This window comes from Poecile atricapillus, chromosome 22 (genome assembly GCF_030490865.1).
Source record: "Poecile atricapillus isolate bPoeAtr1 chromosome 22, bPoeAtr1.hap1, whole genome shotgun sequence".
NCBI classification, from domain to species: Eukaryota; Metazoa; Chordata; class Aves; order Passeriformes; family Paridae; genus Poecile; species Poecile atricapillus.
Window position 1 is genome coordinate 683,658 of NC_081270.1, and position 15,469 is coordinate 699,126.

General features: G+C 41.8%; 1 protein-coding gene across 13 annotated transcripts in view; it reads right to left on the reverse strand.

The window, feature by feature from the left end:
* KIF1B (kinesin family member 1B) overlaps positions 1-15,469 on the reverse strand; it is an 83,842-nt gene that overhangs the window by 38,259 nt on the left and 30,114 nt on the right. For 11 of the 13 annotated variants that reach the window (XM_058854904.1, XM_058854903.1, XM_058854901.1 and 8 more), the window contains 7 exons: positions 15,218-15,297; positions 14,784-14,859; positions 12,335-12,414; positions 10,817-10,923; positions 10,271-10,354; positions 9,917-10,097; positions 9,499-9,571 (listed from right to left, as the gene is read on the reverse strand). In XM_058854904.1, coding sequence (XP_058710887.1) covers positions 9,499-9,571; positions 9,917-10,097; positions 10,271-10,354; positions 10,817-10,923; positions 12,335-12,414; positions 14,784-14,859; positions 15,218-15,297 — 681 coding nt within the window. Of the gene's footprint in view, positions 1-313; positions 5,413-9,498; positions 9,572-9,916; positions 10,098-10,270; positions 10,355-10,816; positions 10,924-12,334; positions 12,415-14,783; positions 14,860-15,217; positions 15,298-15,469 lie in introns of those variants that run through there. The other 2 variants (XM_058854913.1, XM_058854912.1) reach the window with 1 other exon arrangement.

Consider the following 15,469-nt stretch of genomic DNA (forward strand, 5'->3'; position numbering starts at 1 on the left):
AACCAGCACACAGGATGGCACAATGGAACACCACTGAAGACGGGAATGGTTTATAGCTCCTTGTGCTACAAAAAGCTCTTATTTTCTTTTATACTGAATTTAAATAAGCTGTCTGAGATGGACACAAGTCTGCTTTGCTGCTTTCCACATAACAGCAGAAACACCAGGCTGGATGAACTTACAAGAATCAGACTGAGGAACAATTAAAAAAAACCTTTTTTAACTCTGCTGGAACAAGCCCAACCCCAAGATAAAAAATAAAAGCAGGACAAGCCTGCAGTCAAGTTTCATTTCCATTTCACTGAGACAAGTCTGACACTTACAAGAGTATTTCATCGTTTATTGAAAGAGCACTTGTTACAATACAAACCAGTTCTGCTTTTCACAAGGCAGATACTTGCTCTTCAGACAATCCAAAACAATAGACAGATCTGAAAATCCCATTTAATTCAAAGGCAGCTCACTGCTTTCTTTACAGTACAAACAGTTACACAGCATAGATTTATCATGTGGCAGTTCCTGAAGAGATTTAATGGGAAATATCCAAGAAAAATTTCAACATATTAAAAAAAAATAATTCAACATATAAAGGATACAGAGAGGGAGGTATTGAAACTATGCTGAATGTACTGATAAAAATGGCATCCTCTAATTAGACAGATCCCTAAATTCAGATTGCTTGAGGAAGGATGTTGGAGTCAATCTGAGTGAGGAGCATTAGTGATGTGCATTTAACCCCACCCCCCCTGAATCCAGTGTCCCAATGAACAGAACCTTGAGAAGCCATCCCGAAGGCGCAGGTGGATCCAAGCCAGCTGTCAAAGCACAGCACAGCAGCACTTGGCAAAGGCAAGTGAACTCAGTAAAAGAGCACTTCCACCATGGATGCCACATTTCCATTGCCCTGAAAGCCTTTTCACACGGCCATCAATGGAAGCAGCTGTCTCACTGTTCATTAACTTCATTAACACAGGATTTGGAGTGAGAGTTGTGTGTATTTCTGAATAGTGCAAGGAGACCCACAGTTCTCACACTGCTTCCTGTATCAGATGAAGCACTGCACTGCAATTCATATCAAATTCTTAAATATCCTCCTAAAAACCAGGAAAAAAGCTGCTTCCTTGAAGCAGACTGGACTCCACTCTGGCACTGACTGTCCTTTTTCTGTTCTGTCAAATCATACAGCAGAACAGGCAGGGCTGTTCTTCTAGTGCTGCACTACAACAGTGGGGTAGGACAGACTGATGGCAACCTGCTGCTCACCAGCACCACCCAGGCATTTACAGAGTTCTTTTCTGAGTTTGAAGCTGAAGTAAGCTGGCACAAACATTTTAGTGTTTAGCATTAAGGCATTAAGTAGCAGGAGTTTTAGGCTCGTGTCAGTACACGTAGTTCCATGGACCTAAGAGTTACTCCATGCTCAATCACATGGTGATTTCATACAGGCAGCACAATCCTCCAGAACACAGGACAGGACATGGAATTACTTTGGTCTCCTCCCACGACCTATCCCACGCAGGCTAACTCTGTCTGGCTCACATATTCCTAGGGAATTGAGAGGGTTTTCCCAAGCATGCACTTTTAACAGAGTCCAAGCCTTTTTGAGGATATGTAAGAACTCATTATGCTTGACGTGCACAAAACTCAAGTGCAATGCACTACTAAAACATGATTCTAAAATAAAGACAACAGCAAAACATCACTTGCAGCCCAAAACTAATTTTGCAATTTGGCCTCAAGCTCGAAGAAAGTATTGTTCATCTACAAGCCTTCTTTTCTTTAAGAATCAAGACATTTTTGGAAATGATGCTTTACTTCCTTGGTTCAAGTAAGCCAAAGCACGAGACAAATGCAAGTTAGAAAGCCGGGTCTGGACACAGAATTAAACCTGCCATAAAGCAAAACTCCCAAGTGATCAGATCAGTTTGTTCTTTTAGGAGCTGGAGGACTGACTTTGTATCTCCTGCAGCAGAGGCCACTATCACATCAGTGATACACGTGCTGAGAGTTAAGAGCTGACACTTGATTAATTGATACGTAAATGACACATGTGTTGCAACAGCACCTACAACATGCCCAGCTGAGGCAGGGGAAAAATAGGATAGGACAAAAAATATATATGGAAAATAAGCTTAAGGCACTTTCCACTCACCTACAGCTCTACTGAGCCACACACAAGTAGGGCTTATATTTTATAAAAAAATAAGCAACCTCAAGTAAATTCAGGATACTTGTGCAAAACAGCACAAATACACTGCAAAGTGGACCTACCTTACCAAATGTGGTAGAGTGGCCAATTTTGTTTTTGAAAATTTATTCAAGTTAAATTTAAGAGCGCAAGAAGTCCTCAAATATTTCTATTGGCTTACAGTTAAGGCCATGGGTTTTCAAAGTAAGAGCAACTTTGTCTTGCACTTTTGGAAACTCAGAAAAAAATACCGTGTCACTAAGGTTGAGACTCTCCAATTGAGACAAAACCTCAAAGCCTATTCCTTAATCACTGGTTTTTCAGCCATTTGCTCGAAACAATCTGAAGCAGGAATTGCAAGCCTTTGCATCACGGCAAATCACCTGCAAGTACAAACCCCTTCAGAGCAAAACACACATGAAAGATTTTAACTCGCATTTTTAGTGTGGGAGAAGGAAAATGAATCTTACTTTCTTGTCAAAGCAGCCTTCTCCTTTATTAAACAAGTCTTGAACTCAAGTTTAATCCAAGACCAGAGGCACTAACATGAGGTATCACATTAAGATGAAACAGTTCAATTCTCCCATCTCACAGGAGAATTCGGCCAATATAAAGTAGTGATTTATAAATCTTCCTAAGAATAACTATTTCAAGAATATCTCCCAGACTCATGTCCGAGAAAGCTGAAAACATAAAATAAAAGAATTAGCTTTTTGAGTGCACCAGAGTGGTGAAAAATCCTAGTTCCTTTCCACAATCTCAGTATAATAATTAAAACCTATTATATTTAGAGATACAATGGGAATTAGAAAAAGCTATTTCCAAATAATTGCTTCAGCATTATGTATATATTCTGACATAAAATTCCATTCAGGATGGTTTAACTGTCACAGCAATTTCATACCAATAATTATGAACTCTAGCAGAAGGAGAAGAGACATCTACTCATGGTGTGACCCAACAGCTCTTCTTAATTTCTTGATAAAAAAGCGACACATATCTCATCAGCCAACAACTTTTGGTTTATAGATTATTATTACCATTAAAAATTGAGTTAAGAGTGGAAAATACTGTTCTGAAGAACCAGATCCATTTATAAACAGATGGTCAGTTTCCTTATTGCTAAGAAAAAAGTCACAAAAAACATTCAACGCTAGAAACTAAATTCCTCTTTTGATTGTCTACATAAAACACAGGAGGAAGGTAGCACTTGGTAAGTTCCAGACAATATTTTCAGCATTAGAAAAATACTTCAAGACACACACACACAAAAAAAAAAAACTTGGTGAATGAGCTAGCGGGAAGTTCTCCCCTCCGCCTCCCTCCCTCCAAGTCTTCTAGACTATGAAAAAAGTTCTTACAATTTTTCAGAATATTCTTCCAATGGATGCTGTTAAAACTGCAAGGGAAGTCCCAGGCCGGGCGCCCGGGCCGGTACCTTGTGTTTGTCCCGGGGCTCTGGGGTTCCACCGGCCCCAGCCGAGCCCCGGGGGCGCTGCCCGAGGCTGCCCGGGCCGGGCTCACACCGGGGCTGCCCGGGCCGGGCTCACACCGGGGCTGCCCGAGCCGGGCTCGCTCCGGGGCTGCCCGAGCCGGGCTCACACCGGGGCTGCCCGGGCCGGGCTCGCACCGGGGCTGCCCGGGCCGGGCTCGCTCCGGGGCTGCCCGGGCCCGGCTCACACCGCGGTCTCTCTGCCCGCCTTCAGGTTGGGGGCTGACAACTGGCGCCTCATGCGCGGGGGTGTCACGAAGGGGCTGTGCTGGCCTGGCCGCTCGGCCTGGCAGGGCCGCTGCTGCTGCTGCTGCTGCTGCTGCCGCTGCTGCTGGAAGCCCTGCGGCTGCTGCTGGAAGCCCTGCGGCTGCTGCTGGAAGCCCTGCGGCTGCTGCTGGAAGCCCTGCGGCTGCTGCTGGAAGCCCTGCGGCTGCTGCTGGAAGCCCTGCGGCTGCTGCTGGAAGCCCTGCGGCTGCGGCTGCGGCTCCGGCAGCGCCCCGGACGAGCCCGAGCCCGAGCCCGGGCGCCGCGGTCCCTTGTGCGAGCCGCTGCTGAGGGAGTTGCTCCTCCAGCGCGGCTGCTGCGGCTGCTGCACCTGCTGCCGCTTCACCTGGATGTTATCTGCACTCCTCTGCGGGCCGGAAAGATTCCACAGCTGCTGCGGATCTTTAGGAGGAGCTTTGCCCTCTTTCTCTTTGCCTTCGTCTTTGTTCTTATCGTCTTCTTTCGGAATTCTAACCTCAATAACTTCATCCTCGGTGATAATGATGTGGGTGCCCGGACTCCACGAGTTCCTGTGTTTGGGATTGCTTTTGAAAGGGAAGCGGGGTTTGCGATTTTCAGGTGGAATAAACCGGTGAGGCATATTCTGTCGACGAAGCTGTTTTGCTATTTCCTGCTGCTGCAGATTTTTAAATCGAATCTGTTCTTGCCTCATCCAACGCAAACGGCCACGCCTGAAAGCCGGATCACCTGCCATTAACTGAGACACACGCTCCTCTTTAGCAAGATCATCGTTCTCGCTCCTCTTTGCCTCATCTGCCGGCTTCTTATCCACATCCACTGCACCGGCAGAGTTTGGAGACTTAGCGTTAGCTACTGTGGACTGAGCTTTGTCTGGAGACCCTATCAGGGGTAAAACCTTCTCCATTTTTAGCATTTTATTTCTGAGAACTTTGATCTCTTCATCCTTCATGTTGTTCTGCTTCTTCACTTCTTGCAAAATATCTTCTAATTTGTCTATGTGCACCTTTAGGTCATCCACATCAGTTATTCCTTTCCCATTGGCCATTACATCTTCAATCTTTTCATCTCCGACTCCTACGGTATCCCAGACATCCCGAGCCACAGCTCGCCACGATTCGCGCTCGTTTGGGTCTTTTTTCCCATACATGGCACAAAGCTCTTTCATTTTAACAATGGCCAGAGCCTCAATCTCCTGCCTACTGTGCCTGAAGTCATTGAGTGCTACCTCATAGCATATCTCCTTCACAGCCTGAATCTTTAGGTCTGAGATGGTGACCCATTTGGAGTCTTTGCTAAGGCGTCGGCGTTGGGGGATCTGGTACATTTTAATAGGTTCTCGTTTCTTCCCACTGCTGGGGAGGCCACACTTTTTTACAATGGTTTGGAGCTTGCTGGGGGGCAGCTTCTCTCTCAGGGAAGTGATCAGTCTCCAACTCTCCTCACACGATCTCTTGTCCGAATCATCCCCACTATCAGAGTCTGCATCCTTTGGAAAAACAAAAATCAAGAAGTGGCCCCAAAATAACCAAAATTAAAATTGTAAGAAAATGGAAAAGCTAAACAAGAAGTAGCAGGCAAAGAAAACTAAATCAAAAATAAAAATAGAACAAGTGATAAGGAGGTCCCTGAAGACTGAATGTTACAGCATTAAAATGTATCTTCAAGAGTCATGGGCTGTCAAAATTGGAGCTCTTCACTAAATAAAGATTAACATTACATTTAAATCTTGTCATCTCAAAATAGCTGATAATCTGAACTCTTCCCTCCCAAACCCTTCCAAAACCTTAAAACAGACCAAGTAAAACCAAGTTCCTGGTTTTAAATCTTAAAACCAAGTGTAAGCTGCACTTCACACATGCTACAAAGACATGCAATTCCCCGCCACACACATTTGCCTTGGTGACTGCTGTTGCTTCCTTCAGCAAATCCTCCCCAGAAAGGTGAGCACAAAACCATCACAGATGTCATGAGCAGCCAGAGTAAGTCGGGTTAACACTGGTTAGTAACGTTGCACGTGGTTGCAGGGATGCTCAAGTTTAGAATCCATTTCACTACAATAGCAGCCAGAGAAGTGTTAGACGACAGGAAAAAATGAAACAGAAGCAGCTGAAAGGTTCAATGTTAAAAGGACTGTAAGTGCCACTATAACAGACGAAGAGAGTGTTCGTACTCCAGGACTTGCTACAAGCTAGAAGGATATCCAGAATCAGAGTTTCAGAGGTGGGTTGTGGTTTGTTTGATTTTTTTTTTTTCCATTTGGCACCTTGTTGCTTAGTTTAAAGAAAAAAAAAACATGATCAGTCTTGTCTGTCCGAAGAATGAGTTTCAGCAGAATGCAGAGCAATGACTTTCTGGTTTTAATTTTTTAATACAAATTCTCTATTTGATATCCTTGATTTGTCTTCTTCTCAAACCCTAGAGCCTGAAGCTTTCACACACTTGCTAAGCATCATGCGTTTGGCTTCTTCATTACAAGTTTTCCACCTTTTACTAAATGATTTTTAATGAGCAGTGCTTCGGGTTTCCATCTGCTAGGAATGTCTGTTCAGATAAACTGCCACCACAAGTTAAGGATATCCATCATTGCTTACTGCAACCAGGAATTAAAATCAGACCACTTTTCTTTAAAGGCTCATTCAGACATCTCTTTAACAAGCATGAAGTCCTATGTATTACTGTGATCCAAACATCTTCAGCACAGCTGTCAGTGTCTAATGCACCTCTAACTAACATCCCTGTTTTCCACATGGAGATTTAGAACACATGAGAAACCAGGAACAGTAACAGCCACTTACTCTAAAACCAAAGGAAACCCAGGTCATTGAGCCAGCACCACAGGCTCCTAGAGTTTAGATTCACCTAGATGACAATGAAGAATGGGGAATAGGACATAATTTGGGGGGCAATTATGAAAGGGGGTAAAGGAAACACTGTTTTGCCCTATGGTAAAGGTTCACATTATTGAGCTTCTTGTGACTTAATGTAGTTTTAAGAACAGTATTAAAGAATCGACTTCTAGTTTAGGTCAAAATATAAGCAAACACTGCTTCAGAAACTCTTTGTGAGTTTACAGCTGACAAAATCTGTGGCCTAAGGAAACAGCAGCTACACCAAACTGTACACTGCAGTGGAAATCAAAGGTTCCCTGGAGGAAGCCCCAGTGCAACTGGGCAGGCAGGGATATGACCTGGAAGGCCAAACATGAAGTACTCCAACATTAAGTCACAAGTTCCACAGGACTCTGATAGATATAAAACTACCATAAACTACTTATGGGTAAATCATGTCTGCGTATCAAAAGCTGATGAAGAGACACTGAGCCATTGCCCTGTGTGCACTCAGAGGTTACCCAGAGCAATTAGTGCAGCTATAATCCACATTCCAGTATCAACTGGCCACTGCAAAGGCATTATGACCATTTTAGCTCTATTACACATATTTTCACATTCAATTTGTAAAATGGAGAACAATTACTTCTATTCCCTGGTAATACTAACAAAACAAAGATATTTTAGTTGGCAATTCTGGGGGACAAGAGCTATTGTTTATTTTTTTGTACAGCACATCTAACAAATAAACACCCAGACTGGTTGGAATTTCAGCATAAAACCAAAACAATCTAGTAAACAGGATTAGCTGGCTTCTTACATTTGAGATTATATTCCAATTTAGATCAAGAAGAATACTGTTATCTCAGTATCAGCCTTACACAGCAGTAAGTTAGAGAACCTGGCACTGCAGCTGGATATGGCAGCAATGTAAATAAATATTTTTTAGGTACACAAGCTGAAATGCATTCCCAGATTCCCCACTCATTATTCAGCTACAGCTGCATGGATGCACTAATCCTGTCCATCCCCAGCTCTGCACACAGCAATACAGAAATCATGAGCTGTGTCAGCAAGCTCTGCTGTCACCTGAAATACTCTTACTGAGTGCTGTGATAAGCAGGACACTGTCCCCTGACCAAGGATCTCATTTGATATGATTTACAACTAGGACAGCAATCCTTCAGGAGCTGCTGAGCCATCTAGGGTAGCATTCCACCTTTGTCCACTAACTGAAAGCAGCAAGAACAAAAAAACTTGAAGAAACCAGCATCTTTATTACAATATTAACCAATCCACTCTCTAAAAAAATTTAATCTGAAGTATTTACGGAAATAAGTTCCCTTCACAATACTTTATAAATGCAGCCTTATTGGAAGCAGCTTCCTCGACAGCCGATTTCATATCCTTAATTCATACAATAGCTTAACTTGTGCCTGTCAGCTAAAATTTAGGGAAGGGAATTCAATTACTTGCATCCCATTCGACATATTGCCAAAACTTACTCAATACTGAAACTATTCTTATTTTCACATTTTTACTGTACTATTTTTTTGGTACCCAAATTTAAAGTATAAAATTATAGAGATGAAACATTACATTAGTCAGATTTAAACTTTTTTTCTCAACCAAGGGTTGCTTGAGGAAAGTCTGCAGCCACTCCTCTCCATCCAAGAAATTAGCCCCTCGTGATAAAATAATTAGAGATGCACAAGTCTCTAAGTGTGTAATAGGAATTTAAAAAAAAATGTATTTAGCTTCTTCCTATGGAAGCCACAGTGCTTTGCTCCATTCTGGCTGGGGGAGAAGGGAAAGAGCTTTACAGGGCAAAGTCCAACATGCATTTAGTCCACAGTTTTCAGTGGTCTCCATCTCATACTACAAACATGAATCTTGAGTTTGAAATTTTTATCAGAATTCTGGCACAACTACATTTGTGTTCTGCCTAAGGACAACCAGCTAAAGCAGAATCAGGAGACTTGGGTTTCTTAGGGAAATCTAGATTTCATTTCTGGGTTTGGCCTTGTTTTTCAAATTCACAGGGTGCTTGAAGGCTGCATCAATTTCTGTTTGTTATGCACTTCAGAGGTATTTGTTGTGAGAAGACCAAAGTTTTCCTTACCAGAATTAATTTATCAGACTTCCTATTTGAGAAATATGTGGAGTGGTGGAATTCCCAGCACTCTGAATGAGTTAACACACTGCTCCCTACTGAGAACCCCACCATTGGCTTGTGTACCACCAAGACCCTCACAAGGAACTCCATGCAGGGGAGGGAGACGGGTTAAAACATGCACAATGCAGCAACATTTTCAGACATCATTCAAAAAATAAACCTAGTATATCAATGTTCTAGGAATCTCTTTGGCAGCACAAAATTAGTATGTTCTGGTGATCCAAGACAAAAATGAAGGCAAACATCCCAAGGAGTAGCTGTTTAGACTACTGAAAAGAACTTCACAGAGCACAAAAAATGCCCTTCTTTCAGGTCAACTTGCAAGAAATCCAATCTATCCCAACAAGAATTTATTAAAGCTTCTTTACTGTCAAATCACAATCTCTAAATTAATCTGAAGGAGCTCACTCACACTGCTAATAATTCACTGTAGACACAAAGAATTTGAAAGCAAAGAGAGAACTGCATTGTGCAGACAACCCAAGCAGGTTTCCTAAACTTTCAGATAAGCAAGGACAGGAATTACTGTTTGCCAAAGGCATAGTTAATCAGGAGTAAAGACACATACCAGTCTTTGCTGCTCCAATAAGAGATCAGCTTCCTCCTTCTCTTTCTTATATAAGATCTCCATTTCTTGTAATCTGAAGATGAACAGAAGAACAGAAGTAGTCAGAGGTCATCAGTTTTATGTTGGTGCTACTCTACATGCACAGTCCCCTGAACTACAGTTACCAGAGTAAAAATCATTGTCCTTAAAAGGAACTGTTCTCTGGCTATTCAATACTACAGAAGTGAGACCCAAAGGTCTGCAGCGTTAGTGGCCGGTGATCACCTGTGATTTTTAAAGGAGCTGGAGCATTGAAACACTAGAGTAAAATGAGGAAGCTTTCTGAATTTCCCCAAGGGGCAGCAGAGATGCTGTGTGGCAGAACCCAGTAACTACTGCTGATTCTTCCTTGTTTCAGGTTGAGATTTTGAGTTATTACCTTTTCTCCATCTCTTGCTTCATGTCAATGCCCTGCTTCTCCAGAAGCTCCCTCTGAGCAAATGTCCAATCAACTGGCTCTGAGGGAGTCTCAGCTGATGGTGTTTTCTCTCTTTCTGCTCGTGCTTGCTCTGGGTGGTTGAATCTGAAGACATGATTTTTACCCATGATGATACGATTTCCTAGAAATAGGAAGAGAAAACTGCAGCTGACAGAAGAATGGCACCAGCTTCTGTTTAGAAGCTACACTCTGGAAAGGCAGCACTGTCCCTAACCAGCACCTAGCATTCCCTATATATGATGTCATTGTAACATCCAGAGAGTCTACAAAAAGATCTATTGTAACATTTCTTACCTGAGCGCAACTGAACAGGCTGCACAACCCTCTTGCCATTCACGTAGGTTTCTGATCGTTCACAAGGCTCCAAAGTAACAATAACTACAAAGAAAACAGTGATAAGTGAGACTTTAGATCTAGAGTCCTGTAGAGGAACAGAAATATTCAAGTCCCAGAGGCCTCTCATTCACTGCCTATGTTCATACTAACACCAAAGAAGTCAATCACCCCTTGATGTCATGCTGCTTAAAAATATAGGCCCAAGAGAAAATCAACAGTACTGACTTCTCTACCTACTGCAGCTGGAAACCACTTTTTTTTCACATTTATAGTTAACCAGGGTCAGAATTTAACTGTTACACTGGCTGCAGTCTGCAATCTAAAGCTATTATCACTTAAACAGATTTTATTTTCTTTCCCTAAGACTCAAGAAAACAACAAGTCATAACTGATCCTTCTCTTGAGGTTAGAAAACTTCCAAATGACAGGATTCCCTGGCCAGCTCCCAAGGTGATAGCAAAGGAGAGATTCAGCAATGCCTTGTTAGGAGCAGTAGACTTTTACCTTCGCCGTTGTTGTTCCTCTCGCTGCGGAAGACGCAGTGCTCCTCCTTGATGTGAGCCCCGCTCAGCACAATGTCCTGCCTGCGCTCGGCGTCAGCCTGCCCAACCCTGCGGCCAACACAAGACTTTTCAAGAGCAAATCAGACACTTTCTACAACTCTGCACTGGACAACACAGCCCAGAAAACAGACAGGAAAAGGTCTCAACTGTTAAGACTACCCTTCAAATTTAAAGATTTGGACCAGTGCTTAATTCTGCACTGCAGAGAACCTGCCTGCTCTGCCATGAACTGGAGGATGACAGCTTTGCAAAAGAAAAGTTTCCTCTCCCTTAAATGTCAGCTGGAGAACTGAAATCTTAAACCTGAGTTTAATGAAATTTCTTCTCTCTTGTGAAACCCTTCTCCTTTTAGAAAGGGATGAAGGGTGGGGGGGAAAACCCAACAAGAACTTCCAGAGGTGTGTCTCAGCGGGCAGACAGGGATCATCCCTCCCAACAATCACGTTCTGCACTTGAACAAAGGAGCACAAATGGCTCAGGAGGCTCCTGCTGAATAATTTGATGCCACAAGCAGTTTCATCCAGCATCCAGACAGAGAGGTTGGCTGTATCCCTGGAGCACGAAGATGTATGTTCATTTCAAACCCAAGTGTTTGAGCAATTCTAGGTACAGACAACTTAATTTCCAATCCTAATGTTTATGAACTTGTTCTACTTACTAATTTACACATTTCTGATGTCAATGAGCTAGGCTCAAAACTTCCAATGACTTCTTAAGTCCTAAGCAATTCTAGTCATCATTCTCTGCTGAATTCTCTACACTCTGATACTCCTTTCAGTGGGTTTAATGTCCATTAGAGTAGTACCATATGCCAGCCCCTGTCAGTGTACTCACCTTCATTTGTTCCCCAGGAATATAGAAACCAACCAAACACAAATTGGTGCTCCAAAACAATAAAATCACCTCTCCTTCCTGCTGTTTTGACAAGTTTTGGAATAAGATCAATTTTTAATTCGAAGCCTGGCAATTAAATTTTATCTCATATCATGAATGAAGATTCCATTAAATTCACTAATTTAATGAATCCATTAAATGAATGAAGAATCCAAATTAAATGTCCATTAAAGCATGCATAACAATTTATTTAAATATTAAAGCTAACATTCAGCCATATTCCAGTTGTTATGGTTTTCAATCCTGCACCCATCAAAATCTCTCATTCACTTCCAACAAGTTTTACTACAAACTTAAGAGAGGATGTCATGCTTTCTTTTACTGCCCAGGTGTAACAACCATTTCTTAAAGCTCAGTGACTGCATACGTTACTTTTAAAACACCATGTCAACTTCAAAGAAATTGCATTTCTGCACTTTTTCCACCTACAGCAATCTCGTGCTTCATTTGTACCTGCAACTTGAACAGCTGAGGGCACAATTATTATTTAAACTCATGGCGTCTCCAGCGTGGGGATTTACACAAGCAAAGAAGGCAACTCCAGAGCGTCAGCACCAACTCTCACCTTGTAATGCCATCCTTGATGTAGTACAGCAGACATTCAGACATGAGTGGATCTTCATTTAGATTTACAAGATGAGGAGTCTGAAAGAACAAAAAGAAAAAGTTAATTAAGAACTGAAGTTCTGCTTTCAGGCTCCTTCCTGCAGCTGTGGAGGGTGTGCATTAATCCAGCAGTTTTTTCATGTGTATTGAGATTATTCCATAGTGGATTTTTCCAAACATAACCTCCTGAAGTATTGCAAAGCATCACAAAGTACCAGCAAAATACAGCTCAGATTGCTTAGTTATCCAAAACATCAATCCATGGAAAGAAGAAAGACTTCAGCTGGAGAAAAAAAAAAGTCCTTATAAAGTCTCTGTGAACTTTGGTAAGAGAAGTCCAAGAGCAGAAAAGGTTGCTTCAGTGAAATTTTGAAACTGACACGGAATCATCTTTGGCTTTTCTTGGGTTACACAGGTCATGTGCTTATTTGGCAAAGTCTATTAACATCAAAACAAAATCTAAAACTACCAATATTTTCTGATACCAACAGCTAAGAAGCTCTTCATCTAAACTTCTTCTAAATTTGAATCTACAGTTACTAAACCAACCTTCTTTGGTGAAAAAACCCCATTGGAATCAGCAAACAAGTCACAAGGCCTTGGTGTGAAAATCTAGCCAATGAGATGGCAGTAAGCACAAGCACAAAAGAAAAGGCAAAAATGGTTAAACATAAGTAAAGCAGAAAGACAATAAAAGAGAAATAAAACTGTTAATAAGCCACTTGTCTCTTTGTTACCCTCAAACAGAATAAATTTAGGAAAAAGAAATAAATTTGGCTCAGATTCCTTATGAACACTATTTCCATCAACTTAGATGCAAAGTTTACTTATGAGAACTTTCAACAGCACTACATTTACAGAAGCTCAAAAATTACTGGATGTTCACAATGACGTTGTCTTTGAATGAAGGACTCTGATTGTCAATTTCCCAGTGGAAGATTTAATCATAAGGACAGAAAGAGGGAGAAAAAAATACAGCTTTTTCATGGCTAAAAATCCAGGGGTGACCCAAAGCTGCAGCTGCAGGTGTTCCATGCTGCCATTGCCATTCGCTGCACAATCAGCACTTGGAGCTGTTTAAAGCTCTTCAATCAAGAGAAAAATGGAGAGAAACCAAATCCCAGACAGAGTCAACTGCTCTAACACCACCACAACTTGCACCACTTGAATACTTTGTAAGAAATAAAGCTCCACAGCTTGAGAGATGATGCTGGCACATCCAACTATTTGCTCCTTGCATATGATGAGACACATACTGGTACCTCAAAAGTGCAAAGTCTTTATACAAAACACTTCACATTTTCTAAGTTCTTGTCTCCTAAATTTTCACAACAGCCATAGTTACTAGAAGGAGAACTAATGGAACTGCAAGGATAGCAAGGAAGAGAAGCAGACAGGACTGGGTTGGGAGTTTTACATCTCCTAATAAATCCTATATAGGTAATAAAAAATACTAGCTATTACCAAAGCAACTACTTTATCCAGGTGGCATTTATACACAAACCTGATCAGCTGAAAATGCACCAAAAGAATCATCAAAAAGAGCTGAGGGCCTCTGAGGAAAAATCTAAAAGGAGATGAGGATCCATAACGTAAGAGAAAGAAATGTAAAGGATACTCAATGAATCAGCATCTTTACAAACCTTGGGCACTACAAGTAGTGAGTAGCTACCAAAAGCAAGCCTGAGTTCTACCAACACCAAGCAGCAGAGTCTAACACTATTCCAACTGAAAGATTAAACATTTTAACCAATTCTGGTTAAACTGCATTTCTCTGTGCAGTGCCTCTGAATAGGTCCCTGCTTAACCCTAGATCAAGTTAATTACACACTTGCACACTAAAATACTACCCATGCTGTTTCTTAAGACAAAATAGGTTCTTTTCCTTGTTGTTCTGTAATTCTGCTTTACCTGCAGAGATAGCTTCTTTGCTAACCTAATTATTTTATAGTTAAAGCAGTGATTTATGCCCTTTTCCTACACAGTTCTGCTTCTTCCAAATTTCAGTAAATAGAATTAATGGCAAGTATTGAATGAAATATGCATCCCCTGTGTTCACTGGTTCATTAGATCGCTATCTGTTTTTCCAAGGGGAAGAAAGATTAACAAACAATTCAGGCAAGAGCACCTAAACAAGTCTTAAATCTCCTCTGGAAATCTCAAGGAAGAACAGGTAGAGCATACAAAGGTCACACACAGCTTCTGCAGAAAATGGCAAGAGTTAAGACACGGCACCTTCTGATTTGCTACTGAATCAAGATACAAAAGGAGCTGCAAAATTTCTTCTTGCAGCACAACATCTTCTAAAGGAAGATCCAAAACAGCTCAACTCTCATCACCCTCCTTCCTCTCAGGTCGATTAGCCTTTTGGAGACATCATGCAATAGTTAACAGGTAATTTTCTTTACCTTTTTGGGTGAGAAGACTCCCAGTGTTCCTCCATCTTCCCGAATGGCAACTCCCATTTCTGCCAACAGTGCCTCCCTGCGAGGGGAAAACAAGATATTGACCCCGTTTTAGGCTTCTTAGACAAGTAAGGTCTAATGAAAGCCCACATTAGACTTAGAACCAGCCTTGCCAGGACTGTCACCACTTCAGAGCACACCAGGGCAAGCTGGTAAATCTTAGTCTGAGAGTGGCTACAGCAACTTTAACTGTGAGAAGCCCAGGAAAGAGCAGGACTTTTCTCCCAGCATTGCCCCTGCTGTTCTACATCTAACACAAGGGCCAGAAGAACTATCCCTAACACCATGCTGCTGCTCCATTGCTTTTGAACACAGTAACTTTCTCAATTTTCCACCTTCCAGAGACCATCCGTACTATAGCACTTCCAATTCCTGACCTTTCCATCCTAATGGCCTCTGTTTTCCTCAGTTTCTCTTCCCATGTTTCATTCAGCTCTGCAATGATCTTCTCAGATTCCTGCATGAAAATACCAAAGGCTGTTTTACAATTCTTCCCAAAGTTCTTCACATCATACACAAAGCAATTGAAGTTCATGTTCTGCTTAGGCTTCAAATTAAATTCACATATAAAAAGCATTCTTAGCACCTTAAAATTCGTATTTGTTTCCCTTAATTTTTAAAAGGGTATA